Genomic DNA, 23,318 nt, shown 5'->3' with positions numbered 1-23,318 from the left:
TCAAAATTACATTCGCTCCAAAGGGAAATTCTTTGCATAAATATTCCCCCATGTACCCATAAAACCTCCGAAAGACCTTTCCAAACAAAAGGTGTCGCGGATAAAAACTGCCAACAGAATCATGTCAGGTCACTCCTATAATAAACCATGGCTCAAAAAGATGAAAATCATAAGAAATGACAGTTGCAATACATGCAATGCGCAGGAAACCTTAAACCATATCCTCTTCAAATGTACTAAGTATATCCAAATCAGAAATAATTTTAACTGGGATAGATCCATCAACTCTGTAGAGCACCTGCTTGCAGAGGACCTAAATAAACACCTACTAGAAATTATCACCTTTCTTGAACAAGCAGAAGTAAAACTTTAGCACTTAAATAAAGCCTAGGTAGTAGCCTAAATTTTTACGGTTATAAGTCAAATAATATGCAAAATGAATCTTACTTCTTACTACTCAATCACTTTAACAAATTGAAAATTTACAAAGCAATATAAGGCCCAGTAGCCCATATTTTTCGTAGTCATGCTGGCAACATAGACAACAGTCTAGCCAACCGTGTCACGGAGTCATCGTAGGTGGTATCTGGTGGTATACATCGTTAGCCTGCCGGGACAACGTGGGACAAATCAAAAACACACACACACACACACAAGAGAATTACCTAAATAGGAGTAACTCCTGAATGGGTAGCAACTTGCTCCAAACAACCTTTTCCATGATTTTTCCCAATGCGTTTATCTAAAAGATAGGGTGGCGTGAAGCCGCACTTTGTCATGCGGGACAGGCACATTGAAAACTGCCGAAACTAACCAAATGTTTCGGAGGGGAAGCGCTGTCGACTACTTTAGCGAAAGCTGAAGAGGAAAGGCTTATTCAGAAATGCGGCAGTTATGAGGCGCATGCGACCTGCGACGTTTCTCCCGAAAAACGTCAGCAAAGAGATGAAAAACGGGATGATGGAGTTGGAGGAGCTCCTGAACAGAATTTCATATTATACGCGGACATGGAGAGTAAGATAAAATCCGCGGGAAACAACCGTATCTCCCGATGCAGACGGCCCATTGAGAGTGAACTGGGGGAAAAAACGAAGATAGCTAGGGGCTTTAGAAGGAGATTTCACTCAGGCACTTTCCAGAGCTCAAAAGAAGAAGGTGAAGAGAAACAAGAGACAAAAACACGCCGCGTCATCAGAAAAACCTCCGCTTAAAATTAGGGCGGACACGAAGGTCGGAGCACCAAAAGAAAAGGCTGGGAGACAGAGGAGGACCAGACCGCCGCGCCGGCTTTGTTTATTAAGCCGACGGAAGGCAAGATTTTTGCGGAAGTCCTCAGTGAAATTTGTTACAAGATCAAACTCAAAGGTAACGGAGCAGAAGTGTCTTTCATCCATAAGACAAAGGGTGGGGGAGTCCTAGTCGAATTAGGCCCGAGGACAACAAGGGGCAGTCAAGGGGCTTCTGGGAGAAAAAACTTTGGTTCCCAGCCAGGAACCCACTGGTTCTCAGGAAACCCAGACATAGACCGCCTCACAGAAAAGAGCGAGGTAGAAGAGGCCATCAAACGCGAATGTCCAGAGGTAATCAATGTGGTGGAAGTTACCGAGCAATATGGGAGGAGGCTTCTAAACAGCTGGTAAATCAGAATTGGTTGGATAGTGTGCAGGATGGGAATCCGGGCCGCCCCAGGCATATGCTTTTTTTTGGGAGTAGAGTAGGTGAATGCGTTTAGACTCCCGCAACAGCACGCTGGCGGACTATCAACGAACGGGAGGGGAGGGGAGGAAGGGAGTTGTTGTTTGTTCAGGGAACCCCTTACCGTCCGATCCCTTCGCCGGTCGAGTTCAATCTTCTTCGTAATAAGAAGAGCCCGAACATAATGCCAACGCTCTGCAGCATCTCTCTGACAATGTTGTCTGGAGAGAGCTCCCCTTGGTCTGCATAAAGGTGCTGACAAAAGCCGTCCCACCTCTCGCAAGAGAAAAAGGTGTGTTTAGAGTCGTACGCTACTCCATGCAGAACACACAATCAGGAGATCGCGTCTTCCTAATCTGTGCAGGTAAGACTGAAAACCTCCATGCCCACTTAGAAGTTGGGTGAGGCAGTAATCAATCTCACCGTGTGTTTTGTTCAACCACGGTTCTAATTTGTCGATGAACCATGCTGTTCATCTGCCCCTCGGCTCATTTTGCCAAGAAAATTGCCACTCGGTAAGGGTGCGTTGACGTTCTTCACGGGCAACCACTTCTACTAAGTTTTCGCCCTTACGGCGGTAGATAGCTTTGCGCTCCTTGGTGAGGAGGGCAACGGGGGTCACTCCCTCGATCACCATCACAGCCGGTTCGGAGATGGTGCGATAAGCAGACGCCACTCGCAAAGCTCCCCGCCTCTGCACTTGAGCAAGGCGTTTACGATGTTCCTCCTTGTTATGGGCATCAACCCATACCTCCGCACCATAGAGAAGAACCGACTGCGTTGCTCCCATAAGTAGACGTCTCCTTGTTGATATAGGGCCCCCGATATTCGCCATTCGCCGACTCAAGGCCGTGACTCTAGCTGGAGCCCTGTCCGCTACTGCTTTAATTTGCTCGAAGAAGCTCATCTTCGTGTCGAGCATTAAACCAAGGTATTTAACCGCTGGTTTTGACTCTATAGTCAACTCGCCGATCAATATGGGACGCAGCGTCAGGATGACTACTTCGGTTTTTTCCAGCGCAAGGTTGAAACTGTGAGCAGTCATCCATCCGCTCACTCGTCGCATCAATATGCCAAGTCTGCTTTGGGCCTGTTCAACAGTGCGTCCGGCAACTAGTGCCGCAACGTCGTCTGCATAACCGACCAGGCGCGACCCTTCGGGCATATCGATTCCCAGCAGACTATCGTAGGAAGCGTTCCAGAGGTCCGGCCCCAGGATGGGGCTACTCCCGACGAGATTTCCATCCTCCTTTAGCCCTCTAGCGTCTCATAGAGCAGGAAGCGGTCTTTCAGATAATCCCGCAACATCTGTAAGAGATAACTTGGCACGTTAAAGGAGTTTTCTAGTGTGTCTAACATATCTGTCCATCTTACGGAATTGAAGGTACTTCTGACATCAAGCATTATGAGGAGCACTATCCGTCGAGATCGGCGGCTGTGCGCCTCGGCTCGATGAACCGCATCTACGACCTCCATAACAGCATCCACTGTAGATCTCCCTGTTCTGAACCCGAAGTGCTTTGCGGGTAAGTTCCCGGCAGCAGGGATCGCTTCAGCGAGTATTCCCCTGATGAGCTTCTCGAGCACTTTTCCGGCCGTGTCAAGCATACACAGCGGTAGGTATGCAGACGGGAGCTCCGGGTCTCCCTTATTGATCAATGCGAGTCCGGCCACTTTCAAGCGACAAGAAAAAATGTCCTCCTTCAAGTAGGCGTTGAACACTTCAAGCAGCAATTCTGGCCGTTGGCGGAACACAAGTTTGTAAACTTCGCCGGGATGCCATCAGAACCGCTTCTTCGAGCTGTCTCATTGTGAAAAGGGGCAATCCTCGACGTTTTCCGCACTATTTACATCAATCCGTACAGGGTGTCTGGGGAACAATGCCCGCACAATGCGGTCCATCTGCCGGTACTCAGTATGCGGGGCTTCCACAGTGCCTTGCTTTTCCGAGTGCCCAGCTTATAGTCAAGCTCCCACGGGTCCTCATCCACTTCGTTAACAAGGTTCAGCCAGCCGCGAGCTTTGCTTTTATTTATAGCGCTCCGGAGTCTCCTTTTTGTTGATCTACATTGTGCCTTTATGGCGCAGGCCTCCTCGTTGGCGTCCAAACGTTATGCCAAACGGCGGAGCTTATGACACTTTTTCCGTAGGTCGGCAATTTCTGCCGTCCACCAGTACATAGAAGGCTTGTCGCACCTGGGGCCCCTCCGGGGCATGGAAGCCTCACATGGCGTCGTTATTAAGTTCATCACTGAATTTACGACGTTGTCAGCTGCGACACTACCAGTGCCCCCAGCATGGCCCTGCCTGCTCCAAGAGCTTCGACGAACTTGGCGATGTTCACCATCGCGGCATTCCACAGGCAGGGGGAGGGTCGCGTTGGTGCTCGCCGGCAAGTAGCGTCAAACACTTCGATCGCGATGTACTGGTAATCACTTGCCGAGAAGTCTTCTAGGACTCGCCACGCGTCCACCGATGATGCGAGAGATTCCGACGCAAAAGTGATGTCAGGAATGCTTCCATCACAGCCTGGGTGCCGAAACGTTGGCGTGGATCTCGTGTTTAAAACTGCGAGCCCGGTTCTCGCCGCCATTTCCAGAATCCGTTTCCCTCTGGAGTCTGAATGAGGCATGCCCCATTCAAGAGCCCTGGCATTAAAATCACCGTCAACCAGGATTCGTCCCTCCGTGCTCGAAACGGCGTCTCCCAGAGCATTAAGCCGGCGCCGAAAGTCCGGCATCGTCTCGTTCGACGTCAGGTAAACGCTAAAAAACACCTAAATACTGGATCCAGACAAACCCGTTCTCCCGGCCTTTGGCAAGAACACGAAGATGACCCACTTGGCTGCATCTCCGGCATGCTGTGCTCCTGTCCGGACCCTTGCAAGCTGCTGACGTGTGTCCATAGTCCAGACACCTGTAGCCCTTGGTGGGGACTATCCGCATTCACACCCTGCATACTACCCATCCGATTTTGATTCTCTCATTGCAAAGGAGTTTCCTCGCATATTGCTCCGGGACTTCCACCACGGCGAGCTTTTGGCCTCGAGCATTTACAGAGATGATATCTACCCGGGCATTGGTTACCTCTGGACATTCACGCTTTAGTACTTCCTCTACTTCGTCGTTTTCTGTGAGGCAGTGAAGATCCCGGATTTCTAGTGAGCACATGGGCCCTAGGCTGGAAACAAGAGCCTCCTCCTCCAATAACCCCTTGACCGCTTCGCAGAACGTATTCTTGTCTGTCGTCTTTGGGCCCAGTTCGACGAGAACTCCGCCACTCCTCGTTCTCCGTAGGGAAGACACCACTGCTCCATTGTGACGTGTCTCTGGCAGCGGAGTCAGTTGTTTCTTCTTTTCCTTCTTCGCCTTCTTTTTTTGGGTCCTGGTAACTACTTCGGTAAAGTGTCCTTCGGGCACGTCATCTTCTTTCCGCTTTTTCCCCAGTTCGCTTTGCAGTGGGTTGTCTGCGGTCCGTTTGATGCAAACAGCGTTCTCAGCGGGGAGTGCTGTTTCTGCTCTCCAATCGTCTTCCGCTGCTCTCCATGTTCGCCTATAGAAGGAGATGCGGTCCAGTAGTTCCTTCAGTTTCATCAGCCCGTTTTTGACGCCTCTGTTGACGTTCCTCTGGAGGAACGTTGCCGACCGCAGACGCTCCATCACTGCTGCGCGTTTCCTGATGAGCCTTTTCCCTTTGGCTCTAGCGGAGACGGTCGACTGCATTTCCACTCAGCTTGTATTCGAATCCATCTGCTTAGGACTAGCGATTCTGATTGAGCTTACTTTCGGAACAGGAGCACTACATGGTATTGGAGTTGCCGTCTCCGCACGGTCAGTCGCGCCACTTGATGAGACTTGCTCTTTATTTGGGCGCCCCGGTGTCACATCGGGTATATCAGCCCTCGCTGCCGCTTTCTTGTAGTCCGGCCAAACGTATTCAGGTTCTCCTTCTTCCCTGTTGTTTCGTCGATTTTTTTTATAAGTTATTTGTATTCTTCATGAAAAAGTAACCAGCGCATCGTGTGCAATTGAGCGGGTCAGGAACGGATGTACCCTCGGGGACACAACCCCTACCCCAGTTCCCTGAGGTCTGACCTATGCTTAGCTGATCCCGAAATTCACGGACGGATCAGCGCTCGGTCGGGGCAACGCGCTCTACTAACACCGGTTCAATGCACACTTCCCGACCAGGATTCCGAAGGGGCTGGCTCCTGATTGACGTCACAACTACCACCTTGGCAGAATTACGCTCATATCAGCCTTTCGACGCCGACAGAGAATTGTCGTCGGCTCCGGAGCCTCCCAGTGTGTCCCGACGTGTACCGATTATTTGCGGCTCGCTCTTCACCGAGAAGTTTTCTCGAGGTTACTACCTAGGACGCAGGGATACTGCCAGCTAGGGGGTCAGAACTACTTACTCAGGCACCTCGGGGACGTCCCACCCCGTATTGTAAGAGACCCGTTAAAAGTCGTTAACGACCCTTGAGGGCGCTGCAGATGTTTGGATTATGGGTACACGTCTGCAACTTGTCGGAGACTTGACAGAAGCGTTGCACACACTGCGGACTCGGAGCGGCGTCCAGTCTTCAGGGCAAAACTGGAAAGAGCTAGGACGCGGTCAACATAATTCGGTGAGCTGTGCAGACGGACGTTTGCCCCGACATGAGGACTTAGGCCTCATATGGTTGCTCGCTTATGCATCCGTAGTGTGGTGGGTTAAGGTGAGTCAAAAAGCTTTTCATTGTAAACAAGCCGCACTGCAAAGAACTGTGTGTCTGCGTATTACCGGTGCCATGAGTACGTCATTCGGCAGCTCTAAATGCATTACTCAATTTGCAGCCCCTGGATATATCTATTCAAAGCACTGAAATGAGAGCAACTAAGAGACTAATTCGTTTAGATCTAAGGAGAAACAACGCACGTAGGGGATACAAAGCAGACCTGAATCCAGTCCTTACAATGCCTTTTGATTTTCGGGTACTCATGAAACGTAGGGAGAACCGGGAAGTCCCAGAAGAATGCGTGGCGGAATATGAGGAAGTCTTCTACACGGATGAGTCAAAAGCATAGCAGGCTTCTAGAGCCGGAGTTTAACTTTTGAATAAAAATTAGAAGTGGGCTTTTCAAGCCGAAGTGTATGCGATCCTAAGAGCGGTTGAAGGGAAGGCGCATCGCAACCTGCAGTGATAGCCAGGCTACATTGAAGGCGTTGAAAATCATCCAGGAATGCAGAAATCGTTTGAACTCTATCTCTAGATTCAATACGGTGGAACTACTCTGGGTACCTGGTCACTGTAGCGTAGAGGGAAATGAAATCTCGGATGCTTTAGCAAAAGACGGTTCAATCTCCCCTATGCCGAGACCGGAACCAGCAATTGGACGCATCAGGTATCACATCTTCGGTACCGATGTTCTCCAGTTGCGACCGGTAGCATCACATCCACTAACGGATATTCACAATACAATGGGCCACTGCGGCATGACTGCTCACACCCGTAGAGGTGTTGATTAAAAAGTGAAAGTGGCAGTGAATAGGTCACACCTTAATAATGGGTGCCAACTCCATTACGGCTTATAACATGCAATGGATTTTATTATTCGAGAGTGGCCGATCAGTGGGTTGCCTTGAAGAACATGGCATGGAGCGGCAGAGGAGGAGTGTAGGCATGTTTGCGGAGAGTGCATTTTAAAGGATAACCTTATAATTATTGTGAGGAGACAGAAGTGCCTCTTGATAACACACGGTGTCTCAATGCGATCTCGTTCTCTCAGGGAAGGAATAGCGAAGAAGATCCTGTTTCGCTGGTAGTTCTGGCGTGAAATGAATCATAAAGTAAAGAAGAAGTAAAGAATAACACTACGGCGTAGGCATGCATAAAACTTCATACACACATGGCGGCTGGATCTTCGTGAAGGTTCGTTCATTTGTTCAAACTTATAGAACCAAAAGAATATCACCCTTTTAAGCTAAAAATTTTCATTCGTAATACAAAATTATTGGTATCAACTTTGTGCACTTATTCTACGATAAATATAACAATACATAAACGTTACCATTTCTTAGCCAATTTTCAGTCTGAATAAGATAATCTCATTGAACTGATTGAATGAAATTTATCACAGATTTTCCAGCAAGTAGCAAGAACTTATAGATATGTATTTTCTTTTAGTTCCTCCGTCTTTCGCATGAATTCTTTTATGTTCACGTCCGTAATTTTCCTCTTTTTGTCTGTGAAGAATAATTCAATTTGTTGCATTGAAACACCTTCTGATTCGGGCATGAAAAAATAGACGAGAAAGATCCTAGAAGAGAAATTTAATAAATTAAGATATTGGATTGAATTATCGATCTTTTTTCAAAATCTGTTAATTCGAAAATAAAAAATTATTGAAATTCCTTTGGAAAATTTTCAATTGTGATAACCTGTTTAATTATGCTTGTGGAACCTACCTACTATTATTATTCTGTTAAGGGAAAGTCTCACCGTGTCCTTAAAGAACTATTGTGCCGCGTTTGCTGGTTATAGTGTACCCATTAACCATAGTATCTCAAGCAGGTCTATAACCGTCAGGAACTTTAGTATATTCCCTACTTTCAGATCTTTCTTCGACCTACTTTGCGCAAGTGCCAGACACTGTGCCAGGACGTGTATAGATGTTTCATTACACTCCGCACAAAACTTGAGGGCAGTGTCCGTACCCCCAGCTTCCCTAGGTGATAGTTTTCCACTATGATTTGGAGGTTCTTTTTGGTGAGGTTTAAGCCATCCTCTGTGTGCTTGGGTTCGTATTCCCCAATAAGTACCCTGAACTGCTCAATTCCTGGTAGGCTCGCCAGTATAGTTCTCTCAACAGTTCCTCTTCATTTTTTAATGTCATAGCCATGAAATCGTTTCCGATTCCACAGATGGGTTCTGGTCCCTATAAAGGCGTCCCTGCTCCCGTCTTGGCTAATTCGTCCGCTGCCTCATTGCCTTCCAACTCAGCATGGCCAGAGCATCCAGACTTTGTTGGACGAGCCGAGTGTATTCAGTCTCTCAAGGCATTCCCATGCCAGTTTAAAGTTTACCTGGTTGGACCTAAGTGCCTTCATCGCTGTTTGGTTGTCGGTGAGAATAGTAATGTTTTGCCCCCGGTAGTTCCTTTGGAGATTAAAGAAGGCACATCTGTCTCTGGCGTATATTCCCGGCTGGAATATGCTAGTGTACCTACCCATCGGCCTCAAGAACATTTTCCTAGGACCAATGATCACCAAGTAATCAGTTCCTGGTTTAAGCTGTATGTCCCAGCCACGCTCTCCCAGTTTGCTTTGTTACTTTGTTTCAAACTTATTATCAAAGTGAAACCTCGTTGTCATGTTATCCCTTGGTATCAGCAATTCGGGATACTTTCTTCTTTCGATTTGGGCAGGTCCCCGCTTTACTGATACTCCCGCCCATCCTGAATATAGCCCTCCTAGCCTGCATTTATATGTGGAGATGGAGAGGGGTTGATCCCAGAAGGACCTCCAGGGATGCCGTTGGGCGTGTCTTCATTGCTTGTGCTTGCGTGCTGAGTTCGGTTTATTTTGCTCAGATTACCGCCCCATTGGTAATCTTTGGTCTTACTATTGCAGTATATATCCAAAGTAGTATCTTCGGGCTACAACCCCATTTTTTTCCTGCTATGGACCTACAAGCCATCAGAGTCCTCGTGGCTTGCCGACATGTGACTTCCAGAGTAATTTTTGGTCTAGCGTAATTTCCAAATATTTGATCTCTGTTTCTCGTTTCACCTCCATGTTATGTAACGTTATGGCTCTGAGGTGATCAAGTCTACGTCTCCTAGTGAATGGTACTATGGTGGTTTTGGTTGGATTGATCAGCAGTCTCACCTTCCTGCATTAGGCACTAGTAACCGTTAGTCCAGTTTGGATTCTATCACATAGAGTATTCTCATATTTGCCCCTACAGATTAAAACAATGTTGTCCGCGTAACCGTGGACTTGTATTTCAGTTTTTGTTAGAACGTCCAGGAGTTCGTGCATTACCATACTCCACATAAGCGGCGATAGTATCCCGCCCTGTGCAAAACTTTGAGTAGTATTCATGACAATAGAATTTGTACCTGCCGGTACTTCTATTTGCCTACTTTCTACCATTTTGCCCATTCAGAAAGCCAGGGCATTCCCCACTCCATTGCGAATCAGGGCATCTTGTATCTCTGTGTGCGATGTGTTGTGCTATTTTTTTTGTTTCTAATGGCATCCCGTAGTACATCCGTCAGCTGATACAGCGCGGTTTCAGCTGACTGTCCTGGCCGGTAAGTGTGTTGGGGATTACGCTTTAGAACGTTAGTTCCAATATAGTTGTCTATGACCTTCTCCACCGTTTTGAGTACGAACGATATTAGGCAAATTGGTCTGAACGATTTAGAGTGAAAAGGATCCTTTTTACCCGCTTTGGGAATAAAGATCACTTTTTCCCGTCTCCATGTCTTTGATATATATCCCAGCGTTATGCTCCCCCTTATCACCATCAGAAGAGACTCTAAGATGATTCCTAGGCCTCTCTGGATTAGTGCTTCGGGTGATTTCAGTGATTTAAAAGTTCCCACTGCGCACCTTAGCTTAGCTTCTGAGCATATCTCTTTTACTAGTTTCCAGTTCTGCTTTCTTCCCCTTTTTTTTGTTGTTGGGGTGTCAGGCAGAATGTTGTCGCCTGCGGGCGTGGGGTAGGATCTACCTAGCACTAAGGAGATGATTCCTGAGGTAGTGACTCTCGCTCTAGTGTCACTTCCCAAATTCGACAGCAGCATAACTCTCTCACACTCTCTTGCACGTTGGCCCACTGTAAAGCTTGGACCAGGCTCTATTGTCCATTATATACACAATTTGAATTAGAACAGCCAGAAGGCTTATCCAGCATAAAGCTTTAAACATTTTCTATACATATATATGTATACCCTGGAAGGCCTTGGTTCCCATTCCATTCCTAAACCATAGATAACTCGGAGGCAATGAGGTAAGCCTTGCCTTCCCTCTTGGCTTATAACTCTAACTTAACTCAGGTACCCATTCATAGCGGGGTTGGCTGATTTCCGACATCCACACTACAATCTATGATGCCATAATCTTTCACATCTAACTGCCAGACAGAGTCGTTCGGTCCACCCCACCTTCAGTTCACGACTTCCAGCGCGCAAACTGGAAACACATCAACTTGGCCGTCAAAACCAAACTTCAGCCTCTCCTACTCCCATCCAACAGTACAGTTCCCTACGACACCATTGACCCAGTCAATTCGGCAATTATGTGACGAACTGATCCTATCCCGTCTCTTAAACTACCGCAACCTATTCACCCTCCCCCATGACATCCTAACCAACATCCAGTATAAAAAGACCCTCAGGTGGAGACTATTTAGAAATAGATACTCTCCGTAATCTTCTCACCTACTCTACGAAATCCGCTAACTGGACAGGTCCATCCACGAAAGAATCCTCACCCTCTACACCCAATATCTCCAACACCGAGCTGAACCCTGGTACATATAGGAAGCTCAGGAAAACCTATCCGCGTTTAGGCAAATTGGTCCAACAAAACGCGATCCTATTCCAAAAACTTCCCCCCCCCCAATAGAAAAGGTGAACATCCTTGCTCACCACTTCCTCCAGGCACACTACTGCACCCTCCACTTCCGGGAACCACGTTTTGACAGCGAGATAAACGGAAAAATCTCCCAACTCCTTTCCCACCCTTCCTTCCTCATTCCTCAACCCAGACACGCTCTCGTCGACCCAAGTCAAAATATCCTCCATCTTCCGCAAGAAATGTGCCCCTAGCATTACTCCCGTCATGCCCTCCATCATCAATCATTGCCTCATCAACGCTCCCCAAAAGATTGGAAGAGTGCTCCGATAGTTCCTATCCCAAAAAAGAATCAAAATCCTCTAAATCCCGATCCTCCGTAGCGACATATCAACCCTATCCCCAGATTTGCGTTTACTGTGCCTCCCACAAATACATCAGGGAAGGGTGCAAAAAACGCAAGAATCTCCAATACCAAGTATGTAAAGAACAACATCTTACAGTCTTGCATTCGTGCAAAGGGGACAACCCGTCTTTGGGTGCTCATCATGCCGGAAATTCGACAGCTTCGTCATGGTCGGGAACTGTTCCTCCCACGGCTGTCATTAGGTTTGGGATAAAAGAATAAAACATACCTTTCCAGTTCGGTGTCTGATCGATCAAGGTAGCCAGAGCAGCTATATAACAGATAATCAAGTAAAGAAACTTCAGTTAAAAAATAAAAGACTAAAATCGAGGTTTCAGGGGTACGTGTTTTGTCAACAGGGAAAGTGTCAGCGGTTGCGTGTCTCACCCTTAAATTGGTCGATGGGTCCGAGGTCCGCACTAAGGTGCTGGTAGTCAGGCGGGTAACTAAAGGCTCCCTTACACAGGTGCCGTAGCGAGTAAAGGCGTTGCTGCAAGGGAAGAAGTTGGCGGATCCAATAACGGAACATACATCTCATGTTCCAGTGTTATTTGGGGTCAACTGTTCGTGAATAGAGTAGAAACCATAGGTAGTTTCCTGGTCCAGAACACCAAGTTGGGATGGATAGTGTCTGTCTTGGCGGAATCTTCCGCATCGCACTACTAAGGAATGGGAACATGACTTAAGGGCTTTTTGGGATATGCCTTTAAGTAGAGACGACTCTAACCGCATAGATGAGGTGATTTGCGAGGACCTATTTGTAAAGGTTCATTAGGCCGTGTAGTACTATCTTGATCAGGAAAAAAGGTGATTGAAGAATAAAGATCTTAAGTTAAATTCGGATGAGTTCATGAATTAATATTTGAACTTGGGCCACATGGCTGAAGTTCCAAAGGGTCGTCAGGCGGACACTAGCGGGGAGATATATTATATCCTGTATTTAAGCATGGTCCGTGAGGAGGCCATTTCAAGAAAGTTACGGAATGTTCAATGCTTCCAGTCCGACATCAAATGACGTGAGCCTTAACGGGATTATCCACCCAGGTCCAAGTTGCAGGATCATATTTTAGACATTCTCACTAGAATACGCAATTTTGCGTATGTGTACTACCTCTAGTGATATCACTAAGATGTATCGGCAGATACTAATGAGACCGGAGGATCAAATCAGGCTTAGGCTTCTCTGGCAGGCAAAACCTGAGGAACCTATAATTGAGTTTTTCCTGAAAACGGTGACCTACGGGTTAGATTGTGCGCCCTGGCAAGCAATTTGATCCATTCATCAGGTGGCCGACGACAATGTTCCTGATGAGGAGGTGACCTGTAGAAACTATTGAAAAAGCTGAGGAGGTCATCCGTAAAATTACAAAAACTCTGGAAAAAGGGAAGCTTTCGCTAACGAAGTGGGTGTCGAACTCCCTATCTACCGTATTTAGCTCACAGTGACTTTTTAAGGTTTTGTTTGTAAAACAAAACCTTATTAAAATCGGTTTACTGTATGTCTGTCTGTCCGTCTGTCTGTCTGTCTGTCTGTCTGTCTGTCCGTCACACGCATTTTTCTCGGAGACGGTTATAGCGATTGACACAAAATTTGGTAGAAACGTGGGAACTGTGAACGCTCACGCATATAGTGAGTTACATCCTCTTACGACGAATTAAAGGGGGGGGTCCCCATACATGCAAAAGGGGGTGTAAATTTTTTTTCACCAAATATAGTCATGTGGGGTATCAAATTAAAGGTCTCGATTAGTACTTTTCAAAGCCGGTATTAGTTTTGACTTTTGCTGAAAAGGTGGGGAGTGCGGGGGGTTGAAAGTGGTCATTTCTTTAACGAATCCATTTTCAGGAACTACCAAACAGAAAAATCTGGAAAAAATCAGGGGGCTGCCACTATATGGTGCCTAGGCTGCGAAATACCCTCCATATCGAGACCTGTTCAAATAAAGTTAATAATAGTATATTACTATAATTTTTAGTAATTGACAGGAAAACCCCCTTAAGTTCACCCTAGAATCACAAAATTTTGCAACAGTGTGGGCTACAGTATAGATCATGATCTTGCCAAATTTGGTGAAAATCGCACTATTACTAACAAAGTTATACTAAGTCAAATCTGTGCTCCTCTGCAAATTCAAGACTATGAATGTCAATATCACTTGAAAGTGGCTATTTTCACATAATATATGCATATTTTACATGCTACATGCTAATGGGACAAATGCACACCCAAATCTCTTTATAAAAGAAATACACAAAACCTTTCATACCTGAAGCGTCTAGCTTCCGGTTTCCCGACTTGATTATTTTTGGACTTAAAGAAATGGACCAGTAGGTCACCGCCAAACAAAAGTCTATTTTAAGGACCTTCAACAATAAGAAAGAAGATTAAGTCATTTTTCTATATTTTTCTAAGGATTCTCAATAGCTTACCCGATAAGGCAAACGCTCGCAAAGAACCACATTACCCCTGCAAGAGTCAGTCCAGTCTCTAAATAGATGTAGCTCTTAGTTACGGCGAAGTTGATGAGTTGACCAATGGCTATCGATAGGCTGGTGCACATACATCGGTTTCTGGAAATAATTTGGGTTTCTTAAGTCAGATAAATTGGTATCTCCATAAATTGTACATACCTGAAAGGGAACATTTCGCAAAGTGCGATGAAAGGCATGCTCTCGATTCCGAAATTGTGACTGAAATAGTAAAGCGTGAATAGCAACAATGGAATGATGCTGGTTGAAATCGTATCCGGTATCTCATGCCTGAAGGACATCCAGTTAGATGGAAAACGAAGATTGGCATAAAGTGCTAGTCCGAGAAGTGACAAGAAGGTAGCAGTTAGGGCAGTCATCCCCACCACACGCTTTCCAAACATCTTGATGGCGACCACAGACAGGATCTTGCCTACGACACTTGCCGCGCCTATTACAACAGTTGCCAGATACTCGTCGATAGATACTCCATAGGCTCGCAATATTTGAATGATGAAAGGACGCATCGGGAAGGCCCCGGATAAATGATTGATGAGAAACAACATAATAACAATTTTGAATACTGCAAAATTCCGCCAGGCAAATATTTCCCCCAATTTTTTCAACCCCCTTTTATCGTTGTGGGTGCAAGAACTGGTTTTACCATTGCCTATACAATTTTCGCATGCCTTAGAGACGTCATACTGCAGCTGCATTTGTCGAAACTCAGAGTTAACTTGTTCTGGAGTGGTCCACCCTCGGAGCCATTGGAGGGTTTTTAGGGCATCATCATTCCTATTCTTGGAAATAAGCCATAGTGGCGCTTCTGGAACTATTGCGATGATAACTACCGTGAAGTATGGGACACCAAGTACAAAAAGGACTGTTGTCCGCCAAGTAAACATGGAGCCAAGTGCAAAAATTACAAGCGTAGCAAGTTGAACCATTATACTGGCAATGGCTAGAAGCATACCTCGATATCGAGCTTCACTGAAAAGGAAAAAATAGTGACAACTATGCAGGTCGAGAACTTCGTGAATTACCTTGTTTCGGAAATATAGGTTGATATAGCTGACTCTCCTAGTCCCATTCCGAATCCCAATAAAGAAATTCCTACGAAATCTGGAACTACGCCTCTCACAAAGCAGAGTAACACCATACCTACCATGTGAGGAACTGTCGCGGCTAGCATTGCCCGTTTGCGACCCATGTAGGCTGCAGTGAAACCGGAGAGAAGAGTTCCGATGACCAGAAATAGAGGCACCATGCTTGCTGGAAATATAAATTTGAGAATTTAACATGATCTGTGAGCTGGCCTGTAAGGTACACGTTACTCGTTGCACTGAGTAAGGGAGCAAGTTGTTCCCGAAACATCAGTATTTGTTCAATATAAAACATCACTACTTCTATTGTGCAGTAAGGATAATAGACACACCTCCAAGGTTTCAACCATTTTGTCTCACGTGAGGCCGTTGAGCTGATTTTCAGTATGTTTGTAGTAAAGCAGACTTCACAGCGCGATAAATAAAAGCAAAGTATGTAGCTGGCAGAACCTGGTCAACGAGGTGAATGAGGACCCGTAGGGACTTAGTTATAAGCTTGTCACCCGGCAAGTCGGGGCTCTGCGGAAGCCCTGCATACTATAAGTACTGACCAGACTGACCGCATTGTATGGGTATGATTTCCCAGACATACGTACGGGTTGATGTCAATAGCGCGGAAACCATCGAGGATTGACCCTGAAAAGAGCCTGAAGAAGCGGTTCCCAATATGGAAAACAAGTAGGCGCCATATCATGATGGTATCTCGGCGAAAGTTTACAAACTAGTGTTCCGCCAACTGCCACACTTGCTGTTCGGGGTGTTCAACGTTTGTTTGAAGGAGTAGATTTTTCTTTCTCTGTGGAAGATACCGAGACTGGCGCTGATCAGCAAGGGAAAAGGAGACCCGGGCTCTCGTCTGCATACCGACCGCTGTGTGTGCTTGATACGGCCGGGAAAGTGCTTAAAACCCTCATCAGGAGTAGAAACGGGAAACGACCGGGAAAGTGCTTAAGACTCTCATCAGGAGTAGAACTTATTCTCAAAGTAGTTCGTGTTCAAAACAGGGAGATCTACGGAGGATGCTGTTATCGAGGTTGTGGATGCGGTACATCAAGCTGACGCACACAGTCGTCGATCTCAATGGATAGTGCTCCTCATAGCGCTTGATGTCCCAAATGCCTTCAATGTCGTAAGGACAGATATGCTAGGCTGAATATTGAAGGATTATCTGAAAGATAGGTCCCTGCTCTATGAGACGCTAGAGAGCCAGAGGAGGATGGAAATTGCGTCGGGAGTACCATAGCGATATGCCCGAAGAGCCGCGCCTGGTCGGTTATCCAGACGACGTTGCGACACTTGTTGTCGGACGCACTGTTGAACAGGTGCAAAGCAGACTTATTGATGCGACGGGTAAGCAGATGAATGACTGCTCATGGTTTCAGCCTTGCGCTGGAAAAAACCGAAGTAATCACCTCGATTGGAAAGAGACTCCCGACCCTGCGTTCTATATTGATCGGCGAGTTGACTATAGAGTCAAAACCAGCAGTTAAATACCTCGGTTTAATGCTTGACTCGAAGATGAACTTTTGCGAACAAATCAAAGCAGCAGTGGACAGGGCTGCAGCTGGAGTCTTGGCGTTGAGTCGGCTAATGGCGAATGTTGGGGGCCCTATATCTTCTAGGAGATGTCTTCTTAAGGGAGCAACGCAGTCCGTTCTACTTTATGGCGCGGAGGTATGGGCTGATGCCCTTGACAAGGAGGTGCATCATAAGCGCCTTGCTCAAGTGCAGAGACGGAGAGTTTTGAGAGTGGCGTTTACTTATCGCACTGTCACTGAAGCGGCTATGATGGTGATTCCGGGAGTGATCCCCGTTGCCGTCCTTGCCAAGGAGCTTAAAGTTATCTACCGCCGTAAGACCGAAAACTTAAGAGATGTTTGCCAGTGGAGAACGTCAACGCATCCATACTGAGTGGCAACTCTCTTGGCAAAATGAACCAAGAGGCAAATGGACTGCGCAGCTCATCGAGAATTTAGATCTGTGGCTGAATCGAATGCATGGTGAGATTTATTACGTCTTTACCCAACTTATAAGTTGGGATGGGGGTTTTTAGTCTTACCTGCTTAAGATTGGGAAGGCGCAATCTCCTGATTGTGTATTCTGGAATGGAGTGGCGGTCAGCACCGTCTTTTTCTTTTGTGAAAGGTGAGGCGGTTTTCGACAGCAGGTTTATGCAGATACAGGGCAGCTCTCTAGAGACAACATTGTGAAAGAGATGCTGAGGAGCGTTAGCAGATGGGGCCGTGTTGCACATTATGTTCGCGCTCTTCTTAGAAGAAGATTGAACTCGCTCGGCGGAGGGATCGGATGGCATTAACAACTCCCTTCCTTCCCTCCCCCTCCCTTGGTGAAAGGAATTTGCTGAATTGAAGGCTTCCAAAGCCGGGAGGGTTAGCGCGAAGTAATGTGGAAAATAGTTCCAGGCTAGTGGACAGGGAGGTGTGGGCCGGATTATTGGTAGTCCAACGGCATACTGTTGTGGGAGTCCAATACTCTGTGCGTAAACGCATCCACCTACCCTACTCCTAAAAAATTGTCTGTTTAGTACATTAACTGCGCTCTTAGAGGGTGAACAGGTTACTATTTACAGAAGCTGATGAGTATTGGTGGATTGGTACCCACGATGGAACATAAAAACTGGGAAACGCCTGTTGAACCAACACCAATAGCTCTATTACCAAACCCTATCTCCATGTTTACGTGGTGACCGCTGGAAGCCCTTTCTTAACGGAAAGCTGCAGATGGAGAAGGATGAAGGCGAGTCTCCCGCGCCTAAAAACGGGACAAATTGTACCCACTGGGGTTAGTAGGTGACAACCCTACACGGAAGACAACTTATTACGAAGCCACAACAGGAGCCTCGGACTGGACTGATAACACAATCACGAACCCGGCAACGACAGCGGAATAATGATTTGCGCATTTTCTCATGGAACGTGCGCTCCCTGTATAGAGATGAAGCTGCCAAGCAGCTAGCAGGTACCCTGTCCCAATATAGGGCTGTTGTAACAGCGTTACAGGAGATGCCTTGGACAGGGACCGGTTTCCTGGAGAAGAGTCGCTACACCGTATATTATGGTGGCCATCCAGTAGACCATGTGCTCGGGGTAGGTTTCTTATTCAGCCAAAAAAAAGGAATCCTGCTGTTTCCGGCTTTGAAAACATAAGCGAAAGACTATGCACACTACGCTTTCGAGGAAAATTTAAAATATAAGCCTTATGAATGTTCACGCCCCTACAGAGGAAACTGCAGATTCAGAGAAGGATACCTTCCACGAGGCAGCAGAACGAACCCTCGAAGCCTGTCCCTGATATAATATCAAAATCATACTTGGGGATTTTCACAGCCAAGTGAGAATGGAGCCCGTATTCGGGCTCCTGTAGCTTACATCAAAATACAAATGATAACGGACTGCGGATCATTCAATTAGCAGTGTCGTACAAAATGGTTGTTGGAAGTACCTGATTGGCGCGGAAAACGGATCACAAACATACGTGGGCCTCTCCAGACGGGACCACTTTCAACCAAATTAACCACGTGCTGATTGAACGCCGCCACCTCAAGCCTTGATGAATGTCAGAAAATATAGGGGGGCCAATATAGACTTGGACCACTATCTCGTTGGCATGGTACTCCGAGCTTGAATTACGACACCACTTATAAACCCCTCTGACAATCAGGTGAGAGTGAATACTGAAGCCATCCACAACACAGCCCTCCGCGACACCTATAAGAGGGAAGTGGATGCCGCAATAACCGCAGTCAACAGAGATCCTGGGGATGAAGCATCAACGAATGGTCTTCACAACCGCCTGAAGAAAGTTATAATTGATACGGCCACAAAGATGATACTTGGCCCCAGCCGCAAAAAAAGTCGGAACGGCTGGTTTGACGATGAATGTAAACTAGCAACAGAACGGAAGAATGTTGTATACCGAGTAATGTTGCATTCTCAAAGAACACGGGCACCCGTAGAGACTTATCATGAAGTCCTTCGAGCGGGGAAGCGGCTTCACAGACGGAAAAGGAAGCCTGGGAGAACCAATAGGTCTGTGAACTAGAAAAGTACAGGGAGCAACCGCATCAGGCGCGGAAGTTTTGCCAGCAAGTCAGCATTATGAAGCCTGATACACCACGATGTTCATCCTGCCGAGACATGAGGTAAATCTGATTTCCGACAGAATGGGCATATTGGAGCGATGGGTTGAGTACTTTGATGAGCTACTGAACAACCAGAACATCGGCGAGTTAGAGGTCTCGCCAACTGAAGACGACGGACAAATACTGCCACGACCAAGTTTAGGAGAAACAGTCCGTGCGATTCATCGGCTTAAAAATTATAAGTCGCCAGGAGCCGATGGAATTACAGCCGAATTGGTTAAATATGCAGGCGACCAGTTACACCAAGTGGTTCATCAACTTGTGCTCAAGGTATGGGACAGCGAATCAATGCCTAACGATTGGCAACCACGCATTATCTGTCTCTTACATAAAAAGGGAGATATCACAGTGCAGCAATTATAGAGGTATCACGTTGCTGAGTACCATCTATAAGATATTCTCCACTATCTTGCTAGGCCGGATAGTCCCATACGCCCAGAACATCATTTGCCCATACCAAAGAGGCTTCACTCCAGGCAAATCAGCAACAGATCAGATTTTCGCTCTGCGGCAAGCGGTGAAAAAACTGTTGGAATATGGACAACAGTTGCACCATCTGTTCATCGACTTTAAAGCCGCCTATGATAGCATAGCCAGGGTAAAGCTGTACACGGCCATGAGAGAATTCGGTATCCCGACGAAATTGATAGGATTGACTAGGCTGACCCTGACCAATATGCGAGGCCAGATAAAAACAGCAGGATCACTCTCAGGACCATTCAACATCAACAACGGCCCACGACAAGGGGATGCTCTATCAAGCGTCTTCTTTAACCGGGCCCTCGAGAAAGTGATCCGTGATGCTTAGGTAAATGGAAGAGGTACGATCCTCTTCAAGTCCACCCAATTACTGGCCTATGCTGATGATATCGACATCATGGGAGAACCACCCGCGACATACAAACTGCCTTCATCCAGATCGAGCAGCCGGCAATTGGTGCGAGATCTCTGGTTGCAGATCAATGAAGGTAAGACAAAATATATGGTGGCAACGTCAGCACCAAAAACCAACCAATCAACAACATCAAACCGCAAGGGTCAAACGGGAAGAAGAGACCGTGGATAATTTCTTTTATCTAGGGTCGAAAATCACAATCGATAACAGCTATGATGATGAAATCCGCGCACGGTTGTTGTCAGCCAACAGAGCCTATTTCAGCTTACAAAACTGTTCCGCTCGAAACGTCTTACCATAGGGTCAAAGCTCTTACTGTTCAAGACAATGATCTTGCCAGTCCTCATGTGTTCCTCGGAAACTTGGGTTCTTAGCAAGGAAAATTGCGAACTCTTGGCCGTGTTCGAGGGAAGAATCCTCTGAAGAATTTTTGGCCATCTACATAAGGATGGACGATTTCGTAGAAATCTATGAGCGATACTATCACCGTTCGGTTGTGGATAAAATCCGGCTCAATAGGTTACGGTGGGCGGGTTACTTAATCCTTATGGATGAGGATGATCCCACCTAGGAAGTCTATAAGGGCAATATCTATGGTAGAAAAAGAAGACGAGGCAGACCCTGCCTAAGATGGAGCGATGGCGTAGGCCAGGACGCCAGACAGCTTTTAGGGATATCGAATCGGCGCAAAATCGCGATGTCTGGAGTTCCTTATTAAGGCAGGCCTAGACCGGATATCGGTTGTTGCACCGTTGATGATGATGATTTCGGCTAGGTGCAGCCAATGTGAGGAAGAGAAGGAGACGGCCCTGCACTTTTTATGCAGCTGTCCGCCATCCTCAGATCTCAGACGAAGACACCTTGCCAAGGTTTTCTTCAATGAAGATTTTGCACACTCTCTGCCTCTGGAGAATGTTCCCAGATTCGCTAAGTCTGCGAACACCGTAGGTGGGAAGCCGTTGAATAGGCGTTTTACGGGGATAGTAAGATGGGCCTAGCAATGGCGTGAGTGTTCGGAGTTGCGGCTCCCACCAGTAAACTAAACTAAACTACGGCTCTTGTATAGGCGTGCTCACTGGATAATACAGTGAACCAGGAAGGGTAAGTTCGGCATACTGGCTAATCGCACTGAGGGTTTGCAGTGCATATAGGACGGTATCTGGTGAGGCAGTGTGGATCATCGCGGGGATGATTCCTTTGGATCTAGCGAATGAGGCACACTGTCTCTTTCGGAGAAGGAAGGCAAATCTGACCACAGGAGCTGTACAGGAGGCGGTTGCAACGGTGGGATAGTTCCGAAAAAAGCCGCTGGAATCATACACTGATCCCGTCTTCTGAGGGATGGATCGAGCGCAAGCATGGAGAGCTGAACTGCCACCTAAGGCAGTTCATAACGGGACATGGTGGATATAGGAGGTACTTGCATTGATTCGGATTGGATGAGTCCCCAGACTGCCGACCAACTTCTATGTTCGACGTTGTACAGGATACTTTTGGCAAGTAGAGGGTTGCAAGAACATTTTCAGAGTTAAACGTAGTTTAGTCAGGAGGCTGAGGTGACAGTAGATAAGTCACATATCATGCAAGTGATAAGATACTTTTGCTGATTAGTCCATTGCAGTCCATTGATGTCGCTGTCTGAAAGCTTGATAAGGAAGTCGTGCTTTGTTAAAGAATTCCAGGATTTTTTGGCAGAAAAACTAAAATAACTTTGTATAGACGTACTTTTAGCTAAGGTGATAATGTTATTGCGTCGAGTTTACAATATAGACAATTTACGGATAAATACTTGCACAACACGATTACATAATAGTTTGAAAATTATAGAGTTGGGTATAGTGTTTCGGGGAAGTAGCAAATAATGTAGATCTTTATCAAGAAGCGCACGTTTATTAGCTAATATTCTAGTGGTTACTATTGTATATCTGCCGATAAACGCTACAAAGTATTATTGAAAGTGATTGGAAACCAGTTATGTAAAAAAAGTATCTGATTGATTTTTTAGTTTGTATTGTAGTTAAGTTCGTGTAATACAAGTGCTTGGGGTGAAACCTGTTCCGCTTCTCTTGGAACCAATGGAAGTATCTGATGTATGGCAGTAAAAAATATCCATCTAAACTTAAGACTCATAGAACACGTGAAGTCTGTTTTTGTATCTATTTTATAATAAAAATATTCAGGACCAGTATTTGCGCCGCATTAAGTATAATTCAACGATTTGGGGTCGACTGATTGAGGCCTCAGAAGTTGAGGAGTTAAGGGGCTGAAGTTATGTTTCCACCGTTCAGACACTAGCACTTACCAAACCAGGATGCTTCCAAGTAGGACATTGTTCCCTTTTCCTTGTCAGTTAACTCCGGGATGGCAATAGTTGGTATCGACAATGCTATGCCGGACAAAATCAGGTTGAAATCCTTCGCTAGACTAGCTATTGTTTGCGCCAGAAGTGATCGACACTGTGCGGTTTTCTCCATTTTATTGTTGTGGTTCACTTATGTTCACTTTTTCAATGCACAATCAATCTGGATATTTCAATTAATTGAATCACATACGACATTTATGTAGTACACGCTCCCGCTCGCGCTATTGGTGACGGAGCGCGTGTTTTAAGCGCTAACTCAACTATTAGAATGTTAAGTCTTAAAGAAGCTTACAATCTTGGATGTCATTTAAGGAAAAAAGAACTTAAACTTTTAGATGCATATGTGCACGTGTGGATTCAGGTCGGGGATAAGATGCAGTTGTCACGAAATGTGAGTGAACAATAAGATAAATTGAAGAAGTCACTCTGTAAATATATGAAAATTGAATATGATGAGATTAAATGATGTTTACAATTGCGCTATTATTTATGAGGTTTACATCTTATAAAAACAGATGGAACGGGTTTGCTTGATTGTCAAGATAGTTCTTCATTACCATATATAATTTTTTTTTGCTTAATATTTGTATCAGAGTGAAATTATGCGGTGTTTCCAACGATTAATTAATTGAAATAATAAAACTTGTTGTTTCTTTTTC

At 46.1% G+C, this 23,318-nt stretch overlaps 1 protein-coding gene across 1 annotated transcript; it reads right to left on the bottom strand.

Annotated features, from left to right (window-relative positions):
- Nucleotides 1–7,654: 7,654 nt before the first annotated feature.
- Nucleotides 7,655–23,057, bottom strand: LOC119659357 (facilitated trehalose transporter Tret1-like). The gene is made up of 5 exons (XM_038067409.1): nucleotides 22,600–23,057; nucleotides 15,181–15,409; nucleotides 14,300–15,127; nucleotides 14,099–14,239; nucleotides 7,655–7,997 (listed from the first exon to the last, which is right to left on the bottom strand). The coding sequence occupies exons 1-5, from the start codon at nucleotides 22,769–22,771 to the stop codon at nucleotides 7,841–7,843; spliced, it is 1,527 nt and encodes a 508-aa protein (XP_037923337.1). The 5' UTR covers nucleotides 22,772–23,057; the 3' UTR covers nucleotides 7,655–7,840.
- Nucleotides 23,058–23,318: the final 261 nt, after the last annotated feature.

Source organism: Hermetia illucens, chromosome 6 (genome assembly GCF_905115235.1).
Source record: "Hermetia illucens chromosome 6, iHerIll2.2.curated.20191125, whole genome shotgun sequence".
NCBI classification, from domain to species: Eukaryota; Metazoa; Arthropoda; class Insecta; order Diptera; family Stratiomyidae; genus Hermetia; species Hermetia illucens.
The sequence above is the reverse complement of the archived record's forward strand: the minus strand, read 5'-3'. Positions and strand labels throughout refer to the sequence as shown.

Coding starts and splice junctions, on each gene's coding strand:
- LOC119659357 (XM_038067409.1), bottom strand. CDS start 22,771: ATGGAGAAAACCGCACAGTGTCGATCACTTCTGGCGCAAACAATAGCT. Junction 15,410..22,599: donor CTTGGAAGCATCCTGGTTTG/GTAAGTGCTAGT, acceptor TTATATTTCCAG/CAAGCATGGTGCCTCTATTT. Junction 15,128..15,180: donor ACCTATATTTCCGAAACAAG/GTAATTCACGAA, acceptor TTTCCTTTTCAG/TGAAGCTCGATATCGAGGTA.